Source organism: Pholcus phalangioides, unplaced genomic scaffold (genome assembly GCF_987345545.1).
Source record: "Pholcus phalangioides strain wild (caught in Gottingen) unplaced genomic scaffold, Ppha-v1.0 ptg000004l_1, whole genome shotgun sequence".
Lineage (NCBI taxonomy): Eukaryota > Metazoa > Arthropoda > Arachnida > Araneae > Pholcidae > Pholcus > Pholcus phalangioides.
The window spans coordinates 23,216,823-23,240,451 of NW_028301597.1; the positions used below are offsets into that span (position 1 = coordinate 23,216,823).

At 34.3% G+C, this 23,629-nt stretch overlaps 2 protein-coding genes across 4 annotated transcripts in view; one reads left to right on the top strand and one right to left on the bottom strand.

Moving 5' to 3' along the window:
- LOC149086774 (potassium channel subfamily T member 2-like) overlaps window positions 1-12,856 on the top strand; it is a 292,063-nt gene extending 279,207 nt beyond the window's left edge. For all 3 annotated transcript variants that reach the window (XM_089231146.1, XM_089231145.1, XM_089231144.1), the window contains 6 exons: window positions 165-266; window positions 667-750; window positions 1,068-1,199; window positions 2,724-2,844; window positions 4,627-4,711; window positions 9,292-12,856. In XM_089231146.1, the coding sequence (XP_089087272.1) occupies window positions 165-266; window positions 667-750; window positions 1,068-1,199; window positions 2,724-2,844; window positions 4,627-4,711; window positions 9,292-9,556 (789 nt within the window). In that variant the 3' untranslated portion in view covers window positions 9,557-12,856. The remainder of the gene's footprint in view (window positions 1-164; window positions 267-666; window positions 751-1,067; window positions 1,200-2,723; window positions 2,845-4,626; window positions 4,712-9,291) is intronic.
- Window positions 12,857-16,634: 3,778 nt separating this feature from the next.
- On the bottom strand, window positions 16,635-22,721 carry LOC149086777 (uncharacterized). The gene is made up of 4 exons (XM_089231824.1): window positions 22,322-22,721; window positions 21,074-21,236; window positions 18,156-18,400; window positions 16,635-16,847 (listed from the first exon to the last, which is right to left on the bottom strand). The coding sequence occupies exons 1-4, from the start codon at window positions 22,631-22,633 to the stop codon at window positions 16,677-16,679; spliced, it is 891 nt and encodes a 296-aa protein (XP_089087950.1). The 5' UTR covers window positions 22,634-22,721; the 3' UTR covers window positions 16,635-16,676.
- Window positions 22,722-23,629: the final 908 nt, after the last annotated feature.

Below are 23,629 nucleotides of genomic sequence, written 5' to 3' on the forward strand. Positions count from 1 at the left end.
TGTTATTTGTCAAAAAAAAAGTTCCATTACGGTACTTTGTCCATTATTACTGTTCATTATTCATTTTTAATTTGAATGTTTTTGAAGAAAGCGTGATTTGATTATTTTATTTTAACATTGACTCTTTTGTATATTATACTCAACTTATTTATTAATTCTTTCAGAGTGAGCGTGAAAGAGGCTCTCACATATCATACATGTTTCGCCTTCCATTTGCTGCGGGCAGTGTTTTCAGTGCTAGCATGCTGGATACAATTCTCTACCAGGTAATTTCTGTTCCTTAAAATATCCATCCAGTGAACCCACAAAATAAATTTCCCCTCCCGACACATTACCCTGGATCTATGCCTGATCACAGGAACCGAACACCATCACTAATGGCTGCTAATTCTGACATATCTGATACTTTATACATTTATATATCATTCTCTCTCTGATTTCCAACATAGCTGTGAAACTTAGAAATGAAAATGAAAAAAAAAAAATTATTGAAACAAACTGAAACGAAATTCTGTATGATAAAATTATATTTTCCAATAAAGATTAAATGCAACATGTCAACTCTTCAGAGGACATGCCTGATGAGCTAGAAATAAAAGGGTTAAATATTAGTTTGACACTTTACATTGTTTGTGTTAAATTTTGATGCATTAATTCCTCCCGCAGGCTTTTGTAAAAGATTATATGATTACATTTGTTCGTCTGCTTCTTGGAATTGATCAAGCTCCAGGCTCAGGATTTTTATCATCAGTGAGTATTCTGGGATGTTTTTTTTACATCTTGATTTTATTCCGACTTCTCTAAAACATGAAATATAAAAAAAAATATTTCTTGATTTGTGTTAGAGAATTTTAATAGTGCAAATAATCAACACATTCAAATTTATCGAAAAAATTTTAATAGTGAATAAAATTTTTAGATCCTTTTTTAATTGGCAATTCATAAACAATTAATAACATATCTTTTTTCGGGTCTGATTTTATAAATTTTTATCATATGTTTTGCATCACTAGACCATGAAATCGTTATAATGACTCTATTTTTTGATAATCTCACGTTTAACAAAGATGAGGATCACAAAAGATGACATGTGGATCAGAACTTATGGTCGCCTGTATCAGAAACTTTGTTCATCCACTTGTGAAATTCCCATAGGCATATATAGAACACAGATTTCTGGCGTGTCAGAAGCAACTACGGTAAGACTATTTTTTTTATAGTGTTTATTGAAAGACTAAAATGCAGCTCAGAAGAGCTCTACTAACTGTTTTGTGCAATAGATTTTAATAACTAATTAAATGTGGATCAATGGTTCATGCATATTAAATTGCATCACATATTGATTAAAATATGCATATTATAATATGGGGCAGCAAAATGGTCTTGGCAACAAGGGGGGGGGGTGGCTTTAGTGAGGGTGCAAGGGGTACAGTGCACCCAGGCAGCAAGTTATATGGGGTGGCAGCTTAGGCTTTAGTTAGAAATAAAAAAATTTAAAAATTTTCAATTATGAAAATTTGCATTTGACCTTTTTTTATCCTTTTTATTGCACCATGGTTGTTTTTTGCATGTGAAGGTTAATTAGATCAGGACTTACAAGTTGTTGCCAATTCCAAACACGGCAGCACTCAACATTTTTGCCTTTTTTTATATTCACAGAGAGGTTGACACCCTAACCCTTTGTCAGGGCACTCCCTGCAGTAGCAATATTTTTCTGTGGTAATGTTGTCATCATTTTTGTTGTAACTCAGCATCAGGAAAGTTTCTGACAAGAACAATTTGGGTATCAAACTCGTGACACCTCTAAGCATCCTTTGGTACTTTAGGCGAATATCTTATTGACCTGGGCTACTGTGCCCAAAAATTAACATAACACTTGACTTTTGAACCATACATTGATGACAGAGATATTGAGAAAAGTTGAGGGAACATGCAGGGCCTGGAACCATAATACCAGAAATAGAATATAGTGCATTTTAGTGCCAAATTTAGTCATTTTTGTACTTTAGTAATTCAGTGCATTTTAGTAATTTTACCAACACTTTAAAATAAAAGCAAAACAAATTCGGCTTCTCTCACTTGTCTGGTCTCTGGAGCACCAGAAAGGCCCTTGAAATATATAGATTTAAAATAAAATTTGAAATTAAAAGTTATCTCGTGCTTGCTCTTCACAGGAGAAATGTAAATAATGATGGCTCATCAATAAGAGCTGTGATGCGGATCAAATTATCTGGTAATTATTAATGATAGTAAAATAATCCTAGATGGAAGATCGAGACACACAGTTTCTTTAAAAGTGAAACATATGGTCATGCAGATTTTTCTCAGTGAACAATCATGTGCGGCTTGTATTAAAGAAAAATCTGGTTTATGCCAGGGAAGTCCTGCCTGCCTCCTTCGTCATCTTCAAGGAGGGGGGGCCGATTAGACTGCACTCAAGCGGCAGGTAAGTTCAAGCTGCCCTTGGCAACAATATTAAACAAACACCACCATAATGAATAGAAGCACAAACAAACAAAATATGTGAAAATTACAACACACTGCACACATAATAACATACAATATTCCTCTGAGAATTAGTCAGCATACTTGAAAAAGAAGTGGGGTAAGCCGGCATGCCAAAAAACTTGTTTTTATATTTTAAAAATTAGACAAAAAGTTTTGAACAGAAGCAATTAGATATATACACAGATTTATAAAATTATATTTATTTAATTTTTCAGGTCAACTTGATTTTGGCTGACAGTGAGCGAAATAGGATAACATCTGATATCGAAAGACAAGAAATCAGCAATCTGGTCAAAAACAGAATGATGGACCTCAGACTTCCAACCGAGGATTATGGTGAGGAAAAAAATATTTAATTTCAATATTTCTCATCCAAGTTCACTGAATGATGAAATTTATTGTTTTTCAGCATAATTCGTAAAATTTAAGTCTTAATAAAATTGACTCTTATGGGATTTATAATTCATTTTTTGTTCTTCAAGTTAATGCGTTGTTATCTATAAAAAAATTTCATTTATGTAACCCTTTCAGACCCAAGCATTCATTTTTTGGAATTTTCAAAATGTTTTGCATTTTTGATACTCAAAAAATGCATTAGAAACATAAATGTCGGCAAATCTATTTTTTCAATTTTTTCCGTGGAAAAATAATTCACTTCTTTGAATTTTTTTTCAGCCAAGATAATGCAAGTGTATGTTACTCTTCATATACCACTTTTTTTCCAGAAATTTATTGCCGAATTTTATGTAATAAATGACACTTTACCGGAGGCACTTTCTCCTAGGAGTCATCTTAAAAACCCCCTAAATGTTCAACTTCACAGTGCTGCCCTCTGATGAGAGCCCCAAAAGTTCATATTCACCATACTTCTAACTCAAAACTTACACAATCCTTAAGTCAGGGCTTAACTCCCTGAGGTGAAAAGTAAAAATTCTACAGTGAGAAAAAGCAACCCACACACATTTGTGGCACCAGGGTCTGAAATTGTTATACATGAATATATATGATATGTGAAAATATATATTCAATGTTCCAAATAATTAATACAAATCAGATTTTTTTATTCAAAGGGAATTCAAAAAAGCAATATAATCCCTCTAAGCTGTGCCACAGCCAAAAATGCTCTCATGTATACAGAATTTTCATAGTACAGTGGTAGTCATCATTCAGTGGTAGAACTTTGCATTTCCTATTCAATAATACTGTGCAGTGTAGTAACGGGTCCACTGAAGTAAAAAAAAAAATAGTTTTGCCAAACTTTTTTAAGCGTGCTTGATTTATATTGCTTGCTAAACTCTCTACTCACCAGTAATGTAGCTGAATGATCAATCATCAAAGCTCTAGGATTCTGGATAGAGATGGGATGAATATTCAGTTGCTATTTTGCCGAATATTTACTGATTATATTTTGTGTTGTGCATATGCCCTCCATGAAAAAAGGTTATGTCAGGGTGAATTTATGTGATTGGGAAAAATATGAAACTGGAAATAGAATCTTACTGCAATAAAGTAAAAGTGAATAGGAATTATACGCAAGTTCACTAATTGAAGTATGCACCGAGACAAGAAACATATTGAACCACTGAAAGAGGCAGGAGGAGACAAAGAACATCTAAAGAGGAAAAATAAGGAAATAAGAGACGTAAATTTGATGATACGTTACTAGTTGAGAGTAATAATGGTTGACATTTTCTTAATTGGATGTAAAATTGGCAACAAGTGTTTAAGGGAAAAAAATGATTCTGTAAGTAATATTAAAATACAATAGATCGTCATCAAAATTGATTGTCAGTATCCTGGCAATAAAAATCTTCAATTACCAGTTTTTGATATTTAAGTAATAAATTTGCATAATTAAAATTCAATCATTTAAATTTTTCATGTTATTTTCAATTGAAAACGTTAATTTTATTTATAATTGTGATGAATTTTAAGAAAATCGATATTTCGGCGCAGAATATTTGGTTTGCATGCATGTTAAGTTCTGTACATCTTTTTTAAGAAAACCACGTTATTTAAATCAGTTTATTGATTTTTCATTCCTGTGAATTCCTAATTGTATTATACATTGAAACTACATGGTCATTATTTATATATATATTTTCTACATGAATCTAGATGATGTATCAGAAAAAAGAAATGGTCTATCATTTGTCATCATAAATCCCAGCTGTGATCTGAAATTAGAGCTTGGGGATGTTATGTAAGTCTTTTCTCTCCCTCTCTCAGAGAATTCCCACGTGGAAGGAAAAACAATAGAAATATTTTTCTTTACATTGAGGAAAGACTTTCTGAATTTTTTTATGCCGAGATGAACTTGGAAATCATATCATGTTACTCTGCGTATTAACACTAGAACCGCGGCACTTTCGGTATACCTAGAACCGCGGACTGGGTCAAATTGACCCAAACTGTGACAAAACGGTATTTCACAGCGAAAAAACAGGAATTTATTTTTGGTTCCTGGGTTTTTCCTTACTCTTATTCAATGTTGTTTAATCACATATTCATAATGGAAAATTATATTTCTTTATGAATATATAATGAACTTCAAAATTAGCTAAAAAATGATGTAATTCAGTAAAAATAAGATTTAGTATACATAATTTACTATATTCAGTCCAAAAACGTTTTTCAGTAATCTTATAATAGGACAAAGATGTAAAATAAGCGTGTCAAATTGAATATGAGAAAGTCTATAATGTAATTCTGTCAAATAAGCATTGATTTCTTACTGATAAGTGGAATTTATGATGAGCAGTTGAGCAAATTTTTTTTTATTATTCTTGCACATTCATAGCATTTTGAAGTTGCACATCCCATGCAAAAATTAACAGTTTTGTTTCCACATTTTTATGTTACCTGATACATCAGATCATTTATTTTTATTTATTACTATTATTATTTTGATCGCTCACGAACAGATACATGATCAAGAGCACACAAACGTTTTCTTTTGCGCAAAGGCAACACATATGATGAACGCAGTTCCTCAATAAGATTTTAGAGGAGCTGCTTTCCAAAAACTAATTCTGGCCTTCTGTACTGCTCCATACAAAATACAGGAATATTTTTATAGTGAAATCCAGGATGTTGTAGAAAACGTCTGTGATGCCACCTTCACCGAATATTTTCTGGGCATTTGATCACTGCAACTACGATCGTTACACTTTGCTGAATTGTAGTGTGAAATAGTTTCTGTGTGTGTGGAAGCTTTTTGAGGCTACTACTGCCAATATCGACTGCCAGATGAAGCGTGCTGATTAATGAAAAACTTATATCGTTCTTTCCTTGAAAAATTGTAATTGTGGCATCATTTTTCTATACAACTGTAGTTTCACTATCTTTATTGCATCAGATAATATTGTTCTTCGATTTCATCTCACCGTCTATACTAAGCTCATATTTTTTGGCTTTCAGTATTTGAGCCAGCTTCAGTGTAGTGAAAAAAAAGGTGTCGGTTGAGGCATTTCTGCCCTTGTTCTCAAATGACTTGATCAGTTGCATCACTATGTGCTCTGAAAGAGAGAGATTCGTTGGACGCTGATACTTCCGAAGATTTGAAAATCCATTAAAAACGTATTTGGTGCAGGCCAGAATTTTATTCTTTTTTTGTGACATCGTTTGCCTACAGAAATTTCAACTACACATTTTTTCTAGAGTTAAACTTTTAGTCCCCCAAAATCTTTATTGAGTCTCGTCAGAATTTCAGGTATTCAAGTTTACAAAGGAAAAAAAATATATTTAGCTCTACTTGCCATTCCTCCATTGAAAAAAGATAATCTGCTCTGACAATGAACTGGCCTTGACCTTGAAAGACCTTTATTCTTCACTATCTTCATTTACCAATACTTTTTAGAAAGGGTAACCACTTCCAAGAAAATTCTACACTCCTTTTTTTCTGTAGAATAGTACGTTGGGTCAAAATGACCCAAACCGTGGTTCTAGGTAGAAGTTCTTATAGCTCTGGAACACGAATTGAGAAGATAATAAAATTGTGAATTAATATTCATATGATATCATGAAAAGTCACGAAATTTGTTTAACATCTGCTTGTAAGTTTTCGAGATAAATGAAAACGAAGTTTGATTTGGGTCAAATTGACCCACTCCGCGGTTCTAGTGTTAAGGCACGATTAGGTTGGTGTGTCACTGATGTATATTGTATAGTGCACTTGCCCAAATTGCAAGATTTTGGTTTGATTCCTAGTGGAGAAAGTTTTTTTACTTTTCTTTCAGAGTTCATCTCGTCATTAATATCCAGAAAATTTTCGTCAATGTATTATGGGTTGAAATAAACTCTCTCTCTCTCTTGTTTTTTTTTTGCTCAACATAAACTTAAGAATGGCACCATTTTTCCAAAAATACAAAACTAAATTAATCAAAAAGAATAACTTAGCCCAAACTATAGAAGAATATTGACGACGTGATGAAGACAAAACACCAACAAATGTTTTGGTGCTCATTGGTGCCGTTATTAATGTGGAAAAACAAACACACATTCTGTCCCAAAGAAAAACATGATCAGAATAAAAGAGCGACTGTGGCAGTCAGAGTTGTTACCTTTCAATCCATTTCTCTCTACAAAGGTCAAAGATATTCTAAGTCGTTTTCCAAATACAGATCATCGACTTGCAACCCGAGAAATTTTGCCCCCCCCCCCCCCAAGGCTACATCAATCTAATCAAATGCTCTCTGAAATACTGATTAGGTGAACATAAGAGGTATGTTAAAAATCAAGAGGTCCACAATAGCGTTACACTGCTGGAATGATGACAGCAAATTTAATTTTCCAGAGCCTAAGGTGATCCAAAAAGTTTGATTGTCATTACTTTTAGACTTCTTTGAGGGTACTTACAAATAAAGGCTTTTCATGAGCAATTAGTAAATGACACAAAATCAATGTCCTCCATTCCATTGCCCTACCACATTTTCATTTTGGCAAAACATTTGAATAATATTTGAAGGGGGCCAAGCTGTGGACATACGATGCCACTAACAACAGAGGGCAACAACTATGACATCAAAAACCAAGAATAAAAATACAGAAGTGAAGAAAACAACTCTGACCACCACAGATGCTCTCTCATTGTTTGTTTTTCCACCTTGATAACGGCACAAATAAGAACCGAAACATATGTTCGTGTTTTGTAAATTATTTGTCCTCGAATATTCTTTATAAAACTAAATTGTTGTCAAATATTCTTTTATAAAACTAAATTGTAACTCAGTGAACCTATAATCTCTGGATTTCGATTTGTTATTTGTTACTTCCGCATCCTCTGCAACTGCTTTCTCTCAAACCATTTTTGACCACTCTTCCAATTCATGACCAAATTGCACAATTAGTGTATATATATGATAACTCGTTACATTTTTTTAATAAAACATATTTGAGAAGTTTAAAAAAATTGGAAATTAATTTCGCATGCTTCTCTTTGTAATTTATGCAAATTTCTAATTGATTAACTTTTAAGCTAATGTAAATGAACTGAATTTAATTAAAATGATTAGTAATTATTATTTTGGGAAACCTCATGTACCATACCATATGATGAAAAAATTTTGAGAAACAATTATTTTTTCTATTTTTAAGAAATTTATTTCTGGCCATGGCCATAGGGAAAAAAATATTCCAGATCAAAAATAAGAATGATATTTCCAAAATTTTCATTTCTAAAAAGTCATAAAAAACCAAATTTCTCTGTAAACAAATTTTAAAAAATTTTGTGGTACTCTCATAAGAACTTCCAACTTCTGTACAAAAATTTGAATGAAAATAAATTGCGTAACACTTAAAAAAAAATTTTCAAACACAATGTCAGTTGTTGTAGAGGGAATGTGGCGGATGGAGACAAACACTTCCTTCTACAATTCAAAGATATTAAACATTTATTATATAATTAAATTTACAGAACCTACAAGAACTTTCGGGCCACGTGACTATCTGGTTTGAGCCACCAAAACGCCAGTCCAGTTTTTTCATCGCGCAGGCGCGCTCCTGAGATAGCTTGGGTTCTTGAAATGCTCTCATTTCTGCATTGATGAGCCCAGATATGGTATTAACTTTTCTTCTGATAACATGTTCTTCCCCCCCCCCACGACCTGTAAATCAACTTCCAGTGGGCGGAGTCAGCTTTTATTCAAAGTCTGATAACAGAAGGAAGAGAGAGACAATGTTTTTCCTTTCTGTTTGAGGTAGTATAGGATAACTACTGTTGCATATAGCACAAATAACAGAAAAACGATAGTTGTTTTTTCACTTCCTGGTTTATTATTATTTTGTATTGGTGGGGACAGCATTTATCAGCTCACAATAAAAAAATATGTATTATTCTTCAAAATTTTTAGGTTTAGTGATTTCCACTGCGGCGGTTGCAATGCGGAACAGGAAAATTTAAAAAACCGCTTAACGGGTTAAGCAAAGTTAGAGTTTGACAATGCAAGTTTCCTGATACAGTTGTATACAACAGAAATGGCAGCATGCCCATAGAAAAAGATTGCTACCGCAGGGAGTCCCACATCGAGGGAGTTAGCACACCAACCGCTTGATAAGTATAAAAAATGGCTGCCATTTGGAATTGGCAATAAATTGTAGGTCCTGGGGTCTAATTAGCCCTTGTGTGCAGAAAATGTCCATGGTGTGACAAAAATGCTCAAAATGATCAATCGATGACAATGTGAGGCCCTTTTCATTTCAATCACAAAAACTAAATTTAGTAAATCTCCTTGGTCATTTCTTTTCTATCATACACTGATATTTCTATTTGATTTTTCTTCTTAGATTTCTCATCCGACCTAGCCCGATATCAAGCCCTAAAGTTTTCATGAAAAGAGGATCAGTAAGGACAAAGCATTCTGCAAGAAAGAAGCACATGAATAGGAAACGTATGAATTCTTCTGATGAATCTTTGCTATTGATAGAAACTTCAGGAGAGTATTCTCAAGAGGATCAAATTGAAAATGGGACTCCACTCATGAGCGGCAGGCGGAATGTTGCTGCGGAGATAACACCGTCGCCAGAAACGCTACAAAGCACAACAGTATGAAAAAATCGTAGTATAATAATTCTCTCACCTACCGCTAAGAGGTACTGAAGACATTTTTTGCCCTAGTCATAGCCTTTTTTTGAATTGGTGCTCTTTGTGAAAAATTCTACAAAAAGTGAAGGATGTTTTATAGTCTCGCATGCAGAGACAGACTTTCGGATCATACAAGAATTATAGTGGGATCAAGTCTTGCCTATTTATTTTTCTACCTGACAGTGTTTTTCTTTCCTTTTCATTTGTATAATTACAAGAGAGACAAAAGTACGAGTGATACTCCTCTTGTTTGGTAGCTGGTTTTAGGACCTCATGTTGCGGGCACTGGCTTTCTTTGAATTTCACTCACAAGAATGTGCTTTTGAACTTCAAAGTAAAACCTGAATTTTTCTTCTCTTTTTTGCAAAAGATGTGTAGAAAAAAAATAAATAAAAAGAAGACTTTCCTGATGTCAGATCTTACGCACTGGATATACTGGAAGCTGCACACTTCTCTCTTTACTGGTGATATGCACAAACCATATTTTTGCTAATGTTTTCGTAGTCTGTTTTTAGCTAATGTTGAAGTCCACCAAAAATATTTATTGAACTGGCAGAAATTCTGTGGTTTGAATTGAAGCAAGCTGTTGAATTGTGAATAATACGCTATTTCCTTGTGATAAATACATAAATATATATATATATATATATATACATATACACATACATATATATATATACATAACAGAGGTTCATTAGTTTTACGCATATGTGTCAGCTTATCATTTTTTTTCCTTCCTGTTTTTGTGAAATATAATTTCAATGAGGAAAGACTAGTTGATATCTGCAGATCTATACATATGTGACAATGAATTCCCTCCTTGTGCTATTCCTATCTTGTATAAAAGCAACTAAAATTTAACAGTTGTGAGTGTCTATGTATAGGTTTACTGTTTTATCACATTGTGGTGCAGTTGACGTATTTTGTAAAATGTTGGTCTTTCTTTCTTCTCATAATATAATTGAATAACTTTAAAGTTTTGTGAATTCACAGAATAAACCAATAGACATGACATATCGAGAAAAAAAAAGTTGTTATCACGATAAGTAAAAAGAGAAAGTTTTTATTTCATACTATTTTTTTAATAATTATGGTTTCCATGACTTTAATCTTTTAAAATAAATTACATAGGTCCGAAAAGAAATATTTTAAAGTTTAAATTTACGCTGACATATTATATTAAAAGTTTTTTAAAATCACTATTTAAATGGGCTATTGTTATTGAATTTGAAAAGAATTTTTTTTTTCTAAATATACATCACTTGAAAATTAAGAGGTTAATATATCAAGTAAATTTTTTAAAACTAAAAAATTTGAAAAATAAGAAAAGTAGTTGCAACTCTGAAGCACATAAACATGAATAAGTCATATTTAAGGAACAATTTCTAATGACTACTTAATTTCATCATATCAAGAATGTATGGTACAAGTTTTATGTAGTTATATAGTTCATCTAATATGTAGGAAATTTCTATTTTTTAGTATGAAATAACTTTATAGTGTCTTGGTGAAAATATACAGGCATAATTTTTATGTGAAGTGGAGGGGTATAAGATCAAGTACCAATACTGTTTCATGACACATGTTGTAAAAGACCCTGGATTCGTAGATTCTTACCAAACCATACCTTTACTGAAGTTGAATTAATTGAAAGTAAAATGAAAATTTTAGCAGTTTCGAGCTAAAAACGGTCTAAATTTTCTATTTAAATCTACATATGGTCTGACCCACTTATAACGAGAAGCTTTTTATTTTTCACCTTTTCCCATAATTTGTATTTCATCTTTGATGGCTAAAACTTTGCTTTTGGACCATTTTTCCCCAAAATTAAAGAACACAACACATGATAAAGAACAAATTCTAGTGATGACCCCTCATTCTCAAACTTATTGAGATATTATTATTTAGACTCTATTGGAATTAAAAGCAAGGGACAGATTAGCTTTTTTCTTATATATAATTATGAGTTGTCAGTTTCTCTTATCTTCATTTCCCATTCTCATCCCCCACCCTTTCTAGAGAAGCATTACTGTTGCTAAACATTCACAACAAACCCTATGGAGTCATAGGCCTTTTGTTGAATTATTTGATTGTCATTCATTCCTCATCAAGTGCATTATCACCATATTTTGAGGGGGGGGGGGGAAACTCAAACAGTTTTGTGGTTTTTCTTGCATTAACACTTTATTCTTTCTCCATTTTTTAATTTATTTTTTCAAGTTTTCCTTTCAAATCACTCGTTAAATCCAAGCTACTGTGAAAACCTGCTCGCCAAAAGTGTCAGAATTACCATGCAATGAGCATTGTATCAAAATGTAATTACTTGCTCATTAAATCCACTCTCACTAAAAGCGGGCTCGTTATAAGCTGGTCTGATTGTATATGCGTTACACATTGTTGTTCTTTTTATAGTGCTTCAGCAAATTTAAGAAAAAAAACAAAGCAAATTTCTCGTAGATACAATTAATTTTGAAATGACTGTCTTGAAATTCCTTCTTAGAGCTAAATCATGCAAACAATATATTTTAACTTTTAATAAAAGTTGACACAGCCAAAAAGTTCGAAGAGTTTTTAATTGGCAGCTGAGTATTTAGTGCACCAACTTTAACTCTATACTCCTGATTTAAATATTGTCATTTATAACTAGCTTCAATACTGTGAAACCTCACTAAAATAAGATAGGCTAAGTGACTGGAGTAACAAGAAATGTGATTCCAGGAATTGCAAACACAAAAAAATAAATTTTGGATTTCTTTATATGAATTTTCTAGATGCTATATTAAGTTGCGTCTTAATACCCACCCCATGAATAAACAATGTGCATAAATCTGAAGAAACATTCTCTTAATAGTTGCTGTTTATTGTTCAAGAAATCTGATTTTTGAAGGCTATCTTAAAAGCGTTTGAGTAAGATTTAATGTAGGAGTAGCCTGTATTTTCTATATGCCACATATTATTCCATATTAGAAGCACAAAATGTCTTTGAATACCAAATTTGCTTTCCCGAGAAAAATAAAAATCATTCATTTATCAACTGGTATATAGTTCTCAAATTCATGTGTAATTATCCAGGGGGTATAATGGATTCACATTCATAGAATGACTTGCTGAAATAAAGTTTTTTTTTCTCTTCTACACGATAGTCAAAATCTGGCACATTGTTTCTTTTAATTACTTGGGGTCTGGGACCAATGTTATTTTTAAATTTCATAGCAACCTGCATACATTCATAATTATCTGATAAAATAATTAGGACTGTGCTCTCTCTCTCAAAATAAATTTTTGATATGGTACAAGAATACCATAAATTAGCTAATGAATGTCTAAAATATAATTGAATCAACATACACGCGAATAAGAAAAAAATGTCAGCAGAAATCACAGCATCACATAATTACACTATATTGTGACTGATTTAGTATATTTTGTCTTTTTTTCTTTGCTCTGCTATATGATGATATACCTGTGGAAACCTAAAATAAGTATACCAAAAGTTTTAAATTTATATGGTTTTTTTGCATTTCAAATGATAAATATTCCAAAACGTTAGTATAGGATAAATGTTATCCTTCAATGAATAAATCTTCCACGTGGTCTTCCTTATTTGATTTTCAATTTTTATATTTATGTGACACTTTCAAGCATATTGGCACTTAAATTTTCACAATGTAAGTAACAAAACTGTTTTCAGTGATTCTCTTTATGTGAAATATCTAAATTTCCATCAGTTTGGCATCTATCTATAATAATTATAGGATTGTTTTATCTTTTATCATTAAGTGGTGTTTTACAGAATATCCAATGTCTTATTTTATGCATGCTATTAGGGTGTTTCGATTTGTTACAGTTCATCTTATTTAATATTTTGTTCATAAAAGATTGTTTAACACTAGAACGACAAGACAGGAATTTCGAATTACTTAGAATGACGGTTGCAGTTATTTTGACTGCCATAAAAAAATGAATACAAATTATTTGTCTCTACAGAAAATTATTTATATATACAGAAAAACTATATATTCAGTCTGACTTATTTCTGAAATAAACCCTTGTTCGTGTATAATTTTTTTGGAATGTTGGACAAAACGACTTGTTATGACAAAGACTAATTTTTAATTTTCTATTTTGTTACTGTAAAAATATATTTGTAATATACAAATTATTGTAACTTGTGGCTTCATTCATCAATTGGTAGTCCACTGATAAGGTTCAAAGTATAATACACTTGAGTAATTTACAAAGAGATTGTACGTAGGGAATGAAAAAAACTGAATAAGTGTCAAATACTCAGCAATTGAAAATACATACACAAGACAGCTTTTCGATGCAGATTGCATTATGCACCGAATGAATTCATTTTTGTTTAAAACATCAATGACGCTCAAATTTCTAGCAGAAATTTCTTTTGTCCATGATTTCAATTTTGTGTGTGCATGGTTGAGTACCATGCACACACAAATTGAAATCCTTCAAGACCTAGATTTTCTCAGTTTATCAACTTTATAATTATTTTGCTCAGTGGAAAGCATGATATGTGATAAAATAATGGCTCCCAACATCATCCAGCAGGGTCCCCCTATAAATTCACAATAGAGAAGTCTCCAACAAATATAGTGAATTTATAGTGTGAAGAAACAAAACAATGATAAGAATGACCTTGGTCGCTGGGCTAGAGCCCTGTTCACGAGTAAAATCTCGAAAAATAAGGATTCCTTTCTTCTTGCGACATTGTACCAGCAAATGCAATACAGTAAAAGCGCACAGACCCATAGAAATGCTAAATGAATTGAATAACATATGATGATGAGTGTCAAAGTGTACCATTGGATGGTACAAAATGGACAGTAGAGAAAAAGCAAACATCATGATAGAACATCTATTCCCTCAATATTAATTTTCACAAAAGAAGACTGCCTAGAACATTTTGCAATCATATTAAATATCTCTATAGTGATCATTTTGACATCCTACCGTCATTCTAGGTAGAACTTTATTTTACAATTAAACACTACGAAACCTAGAACATTTATATTTTAGGATTTTAAACGTCTTAACAAGATGAAAAAAGCCATGAAATTTTAACAACCTGAGATAAACCATTTGGATGAAATTGCATGCCAAAGTAGTTTCACGCTTAAAATAACTGGTTGTGTCATTCTAGTGTTAAAGGGTATGTGAAATGGTTTCTGAGTTCACACACAGGTTTGAATGTTTAAATATTTCTCTTTTTGTTGGTGTGCTTTGCATCATCACACATTTAAATTTGCTCACAGTTTTACAGATGAATATATTGAGGGAAGTATATGTTTAAAAAAAGTCTTATAATGAAATATAAATCAGTCATGTGCATATCAATTATTTATTAGTGCTGTCAAATCATGCATGGCATAATTCATGTTGACCTTTGTCAATTTACTTTTTTTCCTCCATCATAGCAAATTAATATTCATGCACAAAAGGTATGAATCTTTTGTACATGTAAATTCAATGTATCAACACGCATGGAAATAAATTCATTTTTCTCATAAAAAGGATTCTCTGAACATTTCATTACCTGAAATTTATTTATCCAAAATATAAGCTGTGTATGTAGAATTTTGTAGACTAAAAACAATGTATTCATCTGACTTGTAACACAATTTTCCCCAATTTTTGAGGAAGTAAATTTCAAAAATCCTGTACTCAATATTCCTTACATTATATATATACCATGATATTCCCCTTTCTGTCATTTGGGGTTATTAGTAAAAGAGGGAGGAAAATAAAGCTACAAGCAATGTTAATAGCTTTTTTTGTCACATCTACACTGTGTATATCTATATGCCATAAGGACACACTGCACTATATCCATTTTTTTTTTTCAATTTGGAATAACGCTATTAATTTTCAGTGCTTTTGATGAGGCTTCAGTTCTGGGGTCTGGGATGATTTTTTTTTTTCACACTATAAATTCACTGCAAAGGGACCATGAAAATTCTGGTCAAGGCCCGCCAAAGTTTCCAGACTAGGCTCCCTGCTCCAGCATGTGGGTGCCATGCTCACAGGGTCCTCACACACATTTCGGATATTAGTACCTCAAATTGCATTGCAAAAACTAAAATGTGAGACTTCACACAACAATGACCTTCAAATAAAGGTTTTTTGTTTGTTCTGTTCATTTTAATAAAATGGTCAAATTAGCAACGTCAGGGGGCAAGAATTTCACAACTGTGTCACTGTCCTCCAATCTTGAAGGATCATTGGCATTGTGGATTAATATTACTACCTTTTTTAACAGGATGTGTGTTTTTGTTTCAAATAATTCCACCACTGGGACAAGTTATACCAAAATGTAAAGGTATCTGACTGGCCGTATCACCACCCCTCTTAGCCTGCATGTTTCTTCTAATGCAAGGATGATGTCACTCTTTGCTATCCATACAAAGGTTTTTAACAGCCGGCTGATAGAAAGATATATTTAGGGAAGAGAGAAAATTCTACTTCCTTGAGGAGAATCGAACCCATGTCCTCTCTCTTGCCGGGAGAGCGCACTAGACTACAAAGGCAACAAATATCTCAATCTTTCCTTGGAGCTTGTGTGCACTGAACTGGGCCATACATGGATGGTTTTTTTGGACCTGATTCATGCCAAAGCTCATAATTGCTGACACTGCCAGCAGATGGCGACTTATCATTTGCTTCAGCCAGCTGTTAAAAACCTTCATATGGATAGCGGAGAGTGACATCATCCTCAGATTAAGTCGCCATTTCGTTGCCTTTGTAGCCCAGTGGGTCTAGGGCGCTCACCTGGCAAGTGAGAGGGTGTGGGTTCGATTCCCCGCAAGGGCAGTTGAATTTTCTCTCTTTTCTAAATGTATCTTTCCATCAGCCAACTGTTAAAAGCTTTCATATGTTTCTTCTAATATGTATATTTATAAATTATTTTTATGTTTTGAATATGAAAATTTTCTACTTTCACACAAAAAAAAAACCTTTGCAAAATGGTTTTTTAAAGTAAAAATAGAACATTTCAATAATGAGCAAACCCATTCCAATATAAATATTCCTTAAGAAAATAGATTTTATTGCAGCATTTTCATAAACTGATTCAATGTTTAAATTCGTCCACACCCTCTATTCCATTTGTAAATTTTCTAATAGCATAGTTCAAATGTGTTGTAGCATAGAATATTAATGATTGCTGTATTTGGCCATAAGTCACCTTCAGGATATCATCGGGCATTATTTTCAGTTTCTGTCCTGTTGACAACGCAGTCACCTGAAATAATGAATTTCATACAGCTATAGATTTCGCTAATTTACTCTCAATGCAATTTTAATTTATATGCTTTTGTGTTCAGTAATCATATTCAGGGTCACTGTGCAGTCATGTGGGTATCGTGCTGGACTCATCATCAGGATCCAGGTTTTGAACCCTGTTTGACACAGTGTTGGTTGTCTGTGGTTTTCCAACTGTGAGGCATGAATGCGAGAGAGAGAGCCGGCCTCCCATTTAAAACTCTCTCTCTCTCTCTCTCTGCAGAGAACAGGTAGACATACAGCACGAGATACATAACATGAAAAAACGCATTTGCCATATTTACTTCAAAATATGGAATACGGGTGACAGCACCAACAAAAACACAAATCAAGAACAATTGTGATAACAAAAATACATTGGGGCCACATGTGCACTCAAAAAACACACATTCCGGCATGTACCAATTCATCGGAAATTCAGCAGATGAATGTGTACAAGGTGCATGTGTGGTTAAATAGTAGTATTAATAGTCACATTGAGGGGAATGCGAACCAGTCGCTCATCTGAAAAAGTAAATTTGAAAGACCAGGTAGACCAATAGCTCTCAAGCCATCTATGGCCACCTGCAACTGTTTTGTCTAAGTTGTGGTTTATCCATGGCTCCCCACATATCGAAAGCAGATGGCAGCAAAAGTGGAACACGAAACATGCATTACTCAGACATCAGAAGTATAATTTAGGACCACATACAACACCTTCCTGCATGTAACCAATCCATTAGAAATTCCCAGAAGAATGTTTAGGAGGAGCATTTATGGCTGTTACCTGTGAGCACGTCAGGCTTTAGAGGCCTGTGCATCAGTTTATTTACCTATTCATCAGGTTAACGTGAGTACTCTTGAGTTAAGTACATAGTAGTCAAACTGAGGCCAAACTGAAGTTAAAGTTTTAACCTTCAATTCATTGAAACATTAAAAATGCGTCATCACTGGGCTTCTGAAGTCTCAAGCTTTGTCTGTTTCTCCCAAAACTCAAAGTGCACTGCAAATAAAGTCATTTTTATGATGTTATCGAATGAAATGTTTTTTCTACAGTAGATCAGGCAGAATGCAAGACTGCAGAAATCCTGTTATCACATTTTGAACTTTTTTAAATACACCAAACATTTGTTCTTCAACATCGAAAACCTGAACAAAACTTATAAATATTTCGAGGATTCAAACCAATGCATAAAGTTTGCAGGATATATACAAGTTATAAAACACATGCAACATTACAACCAATCAACCTGGATACTCTCGCATTGCAATACGAATATTTTTGTACCTGAATCATTGCAGCTCGCTCCAAGTAATACATGTTATCAAACGGAACAGCAACACAATCTCCAACTGTTATGACTCCGTGGTTACCCATGAACAAAACATCCTTGTTTCCGAGAACTTTGCCAAGCCGCTTCCCTTCTTCAAATGTATCTCCAAGACCACCATATTCACTGTCATATGCTATTTTATTGTAAAAACGAGCAGAATTTTGATGAACCATCAGCAGCTCTGGTGACTCGAGGCAGCCTGTGAGGGACAATGTTACGGAAGGAAATTGAATTATATTGTATGGCAATACTTCATTGCGTAACATATTTATAGTAAATTCTACAGCAAAGTATTTTATCACAACAGAAAGAATATTTTCAATACGTCCCCTTAAAAATTGGCCTTGGCGAGGAAAGGGCACTTGAGCATACGTTTCCATCTTAATTATTACATTAATAGTTTTAATAATAAGTAATTTTTGAAATTAACTGATTGCTGTTAATTATCTTGTCATATCGGATGAACAAGGTTTTAATGTACTTATTCGTTGAATAATAATAGGTTTTATGGGTCATTTTCCCGGAACTGGACAAAAAATAAAAATAAATAAAAATGTCAACCAAAAAAACATTCTTACAGACACTTCTTTATCTCTTTACAAATGAAATATAAATAGTTGATAAGGTTTTTGTGGCTATCATTTGAAAGAAATTGTTTGTTCGGGTTCGAGAACCGTTGTCCGTTTGAGTTAGTTCTCAATGTTTCCCCAACACTAGTGGTTGGCATCATCAGGAGAATTGATAAGACTTGATCCAGTTTTATCAATTCTCCTGACGATGATGCCAATTACTAGTGTTGGGGGAAATGTTGAAGACTAATTCAAACAGAGGACGGTCTTCCAACCCAAACAAACAATTCTCATCAAATGAAATATAGTCAGCAATGAAGTTTGTTAAAATTTAATGACAACAAAAATTAATTTAAATCTAACCATGTTAAGAGATAGGCAAATCTGATGGGGCATTTCGCCTGTTTCAGCACTCAATTTGATATTTAATGCTTGACAATTGCAACATGTTCCATTCATTTTGGTAGCTCATTTCCAACTTGGAGAAGCACGTACTCTGTACAGTTTTTTTAATTTGCATTTCTCACTCTTTTTTCATCAATTTTTATGGGGAGAACAGATTTCTAATTTGTCTCTGTTTCACTATAGCATGAGTTGCGTTCTCAAAGCAAAGTCTAGATGAAACATTACTTGAGCTTGATGCTGCAACTGAGAAATCTGACTTTTTTTTTTCATTTTTATCCCCCATGATCAAACCCTCCTTCTGGTTACCTAATGCCAGGAGAAAGACATTTTTACATGTTTTGCACCACTGATCAAAAACTAAGCGTGTTGGAATCATGAGCTTTTCAGAAATAATAGATGTCTCCATGCCCCCCCCCCCACAAGGGTGGAGCTGATAGGGCTCTAGCTCTGTGACGCGGGACAATTATTATCAGTTTTTGTTTTTCATGCTATAAATTCATTATAGAAGGGGCCAGTCTAGCGACCCTGCTACAGTATATGGGGGGGGGGGGGCATGGATGTCTCTGAACTGAAACATGTGGCAAAGTGAAAATAATTTTCAATTCAATATTTCTCACAAAAAAAAAAAAGTAGCCAGGAGGAGGACATTTAATAAAAATACAGGGTGGGCAAAGTTCGCACGCGTAAAAACTTTAAAAATTCATAAAAACCGGAAGAATAATCAAAATAAAAAACTATTTGCAGGGTTAGCATTGTAGATCATGAGAATTTGTTTGGCAAGAAAAAACTCATAAACAGCCACTGACGTATACAAGTCAAAGAAAAGATATGCAAATAACGAACAGAATGCCTCCAAACCGTTTATTACAGCAGTATGTGTTCCACATGACCACTGTCACAGGGGATAACACCAACAAAGCTTTATCCTTCGCACTCAGCATTCTTGTTCACATACACAGTTAACTATAAATTTACAACAGTGAATTGTTTGCAGATTAGGAGCGCAAGTTCTTATAACCGTCTCATTCGCATATTTCCACCGAAGTCGCTCGTACCAGCGCCATCTATCGTCTGTTTTTTTCCTGACTTAAAAAAATTCCAGTGACTTAGTGATGCTAACACTGCAAACCGTTTTTTATTTCGTTTATTTTTCTGGTTTTTATGAATTTTTGAAGTTCCTACAGACTTTTTGCTCACCCTGTACTTGTGTATTTCTTCGTCAATAAACCTAATTTGTGAATTAATTTACAATTCTAATTGATTTAAAGGAGGTTTGAGTGATGGCTACATTCTTCTCAACATTCTCAACACAAAATTTGATGGGTGGCAGCCATCTGTCGTAGACGTATGATTCCAGTTTAAAAAAGTGCTCAACAGGCGTTCAAAAATTACCCTATACCAGTTTTGAGAGTGAAAATACAGAGTGTAACAAAATCAAAAAAATCTACATTTTTATACGATCCCCTTGTGCGCTAACTTCCAGTTAGAAAGTTGTTGCCATGATTCGCCTGATGACAATGAAAAAAATTCCATGTCTCTAAGTGCAATATTCACAGAGATATTCAAATTCAAAAAACAGAAAATTTGGGAAAGAACAGCGTTAAAAATATGGGTAAAACGATTTTTCCACAAACTGCAATAAAAATAGAAAGTGACAAAAAAAAGTTCTGTGTCAAATAGGTTTAATGTAAACTGCCGGAAACGCGATTTCGTGAGAATCACCCATGTATAAAAAAGGATTTTATGTTCAATAAAAATAACGTGAATGGTGATACCCACGATATATCTGATCCCACATTATAATGAGACGTGTTATAATGTAGTTTTACTGTATTGCAATTTTCAAGGAATACCATGACATCACACAACACAGGAGATGATATTCAAGACAGCCTTACTCAGAGAAGTGGCATACTTCATGTGAGTGTGCATTATGCATCTTACTTTAGGACTTGCATTGTATATCCCTTTATGAATGCACAGAGCTGTTACTTCAGGTTCCCCTTCGCCTTCGACCACAACATTTTCATCATTGATTCCAATGAGTTTCGAAGGAGTGACCTGAAAGTCAGATATGCAGAGAGACACACTTAGGCCTATATATGAAGTTTGATGACAAACTTTGTTAGTTGCATTAGATACAGGGCCGCAACTAGGGGGAGAGCAGGCAAATTTCATTCTGAAACCTTTCCTTCAATATTACAAGGGGGTCGTAAAAATGTGCGCTTGCCCCAGGTGACCAAGCATCTAGTTGCAGCCCTGATTAGATAGATCCCACATTAAACCTATTCATTAAATTTTTTATCATAAGTGTAATTCAACTATGTATTGAATACTTTCCCACTTTCATATTGCTCATAATAGAGCATTATTTGGTGAAATTGGGGGGGGGGGATTCAAGAATTAAGTGACATGAAATTTTGAAACATCATAAAATATCATAATTGCATTGCCTATCAATAATGTGTGGAAAATATGTCTCCTTACAGAGAGGCCTGTTTTCGGGGCCATGGGCAAATAGTTCAGAGTCCCTCTTACATGTAGTTTTCTGAGGCCGAGAAAGTGGGCATGCAGTTGTACCTGGTTGAGTAGTAGTACATAGCATTTCTCAAACCTGAAGCATAGTAGACTCTCGCTAATTTGGCACGTACCAGAACAGGGTGGGCTGGATTACCGAAAGCACCAGATTACTGGAAGTTGATCACAAAAAGCACATTTAAATAATGTAAACTTCTAGACTGCACACAGACAGGCGATGATATGTTTTGATCTTCTATACTCGAAGAAAACCAGAATAAAAACGCCAGATTACTGGACGGGCCGGATTGTTTGAGAGTTTACTTTATAAGTAAAGCAAGCGTGTAAGTAATAAGCATGTAAAATCATCTGTCATGACCCAACGTAGCTGTCTCATCTCTGGATTGGAGGACCATACATGAATCAGGATCAGAGCACAGGTCAATACAAGGCGATTCTAACATTTCAAAACCTTTGGCGAGAAGCAGGGTCGCAACTAGATGCTTGGTCAACCGGGGCAAATATATATTTTGGCATGCATATTTACGGAATCTTAGCCACAGTTTGGATACAACATGAAATATAGCACATCAACATTAGAAGAAAAAAAAAACTCAACATGTACAAACCTCCTCCCAATGCGTCCCGAACGGTACGAGGAGTATGAGCTCAGATCCTAGATCATTTGGATCAGGCGCCTTGGCCGATAAATGATTGCAGAGCCCTTCGTTGAGCCCGTACCAGTTCAAAGCCCTGTACGAGGCTGCGAGTTGGAGACGAATGAGCTCGTTTTGGTGCTTCCGTTGTTTCCTGTCGCTGCTGAATTTCGCGTTAGACGTCGTCGGCGACGAACAGCGCCATCTCGAACTGCAGCATACATTTCGGCTGTTTCGCGAAAACAACAATATCGAACGATTGCCCAGGGCCTTTGAAAGCCACATCTTGGAGGCTTCAAGCAAAATTTCAAAAATAAACCAGCTTCTACTGAACGGCTTTGACTTTGTGATTGAGACGAGTTTGTTTATACAAAATCACTAGCATACTAACCAGGCGGAACAGACGATCTCCTGTGATAGCGTCAGCAGATGTCGCTCAAAGTCCATCAAAGCACCATGGCAGCTATAAAGGTGGCAATATGGGTGAGTGACCAAACTTACCGTATTTCCCGGGACAGTCCCGGTATTTCCTGTTTTTTTGGCCGTCCCGACTTTTTGGCAAAAGTGTCCCGGTTTTTCCCGTATTTTACACGAAGCCTACTTGAATTTTTATTCTTTATTGAAGTCAAAGATTGACATTATTTTTTAACTCATAAATTATTTTATGGTAATTATAACTATATATGAGAATATTAATCTCCCACATTTGCCTTGGTGAACGTTTTTTTTTTCGTGGAATACATTTTGATCCATTGCAATTTGCAGTAATGCATCATTTCCCCGCCATTGTGATTTTCCCGTAATTTCAGCAATATTTGGCAACTTTGCTTGATTTTGGCGTCGTGTTTGGCGATAATTGACGATGTCCCGTATTTGGAATCCCAATGTTCCGTATTTCTCTCGAGGAAATATGGTCAGCCTAAATATGGGGAAAATACCATGAAAAATTGACGTATTTAACAACGAAACGACGTAATATCAAATTAGAAACAGGCGTAAACAGAGGCAGATTTACAGTATTGCTGATAGTGGGTTACATGACTTTTTCCATTCTTATCCAGGGCCGACCGGATCTTTAATCCGGTGCACTTTGGGGCTGCAGACAAGGCCGTCTTAGAACATCATAGGCCCCTCGGGCCAAGTGGCTTTTTTGAGGCCCTACCTAATAAATTCTAGAAAATTTCAACCCGGTTTCCCCGGATCTCGACATCCGAGGCCTTGCCGGGTAGGCTTATGCGCGTTAAGACAGTACTGGCTGCAGAAGGTGCCAACTGAAGGAGG

Bases quoted from the DNA above. Each gene is read 5' to 3' on its own strand.
- LOC149086777 (XM_089231824.1), bottom strand. From the start codon at position 22,633: ATGTGGCTTTCAAAGGCCCTGGGCAATCGTTCGATATTGTTGTTTTCG. The intron at 21,237-22,321 runs GTTTGTACATGT...TCTGACTTTCAG, and splicing joins TCGGGACGCATTGGGAGGAG to GTCACTCCTTCGAAACTCAT. The intron at 16,848-18,155 runs GTACAAAAATAT...TCATTATTTCAG, and splicing joins AGCGAGCTGCAATGATTCAG to GTGACTGCGTTGTCAACAGG.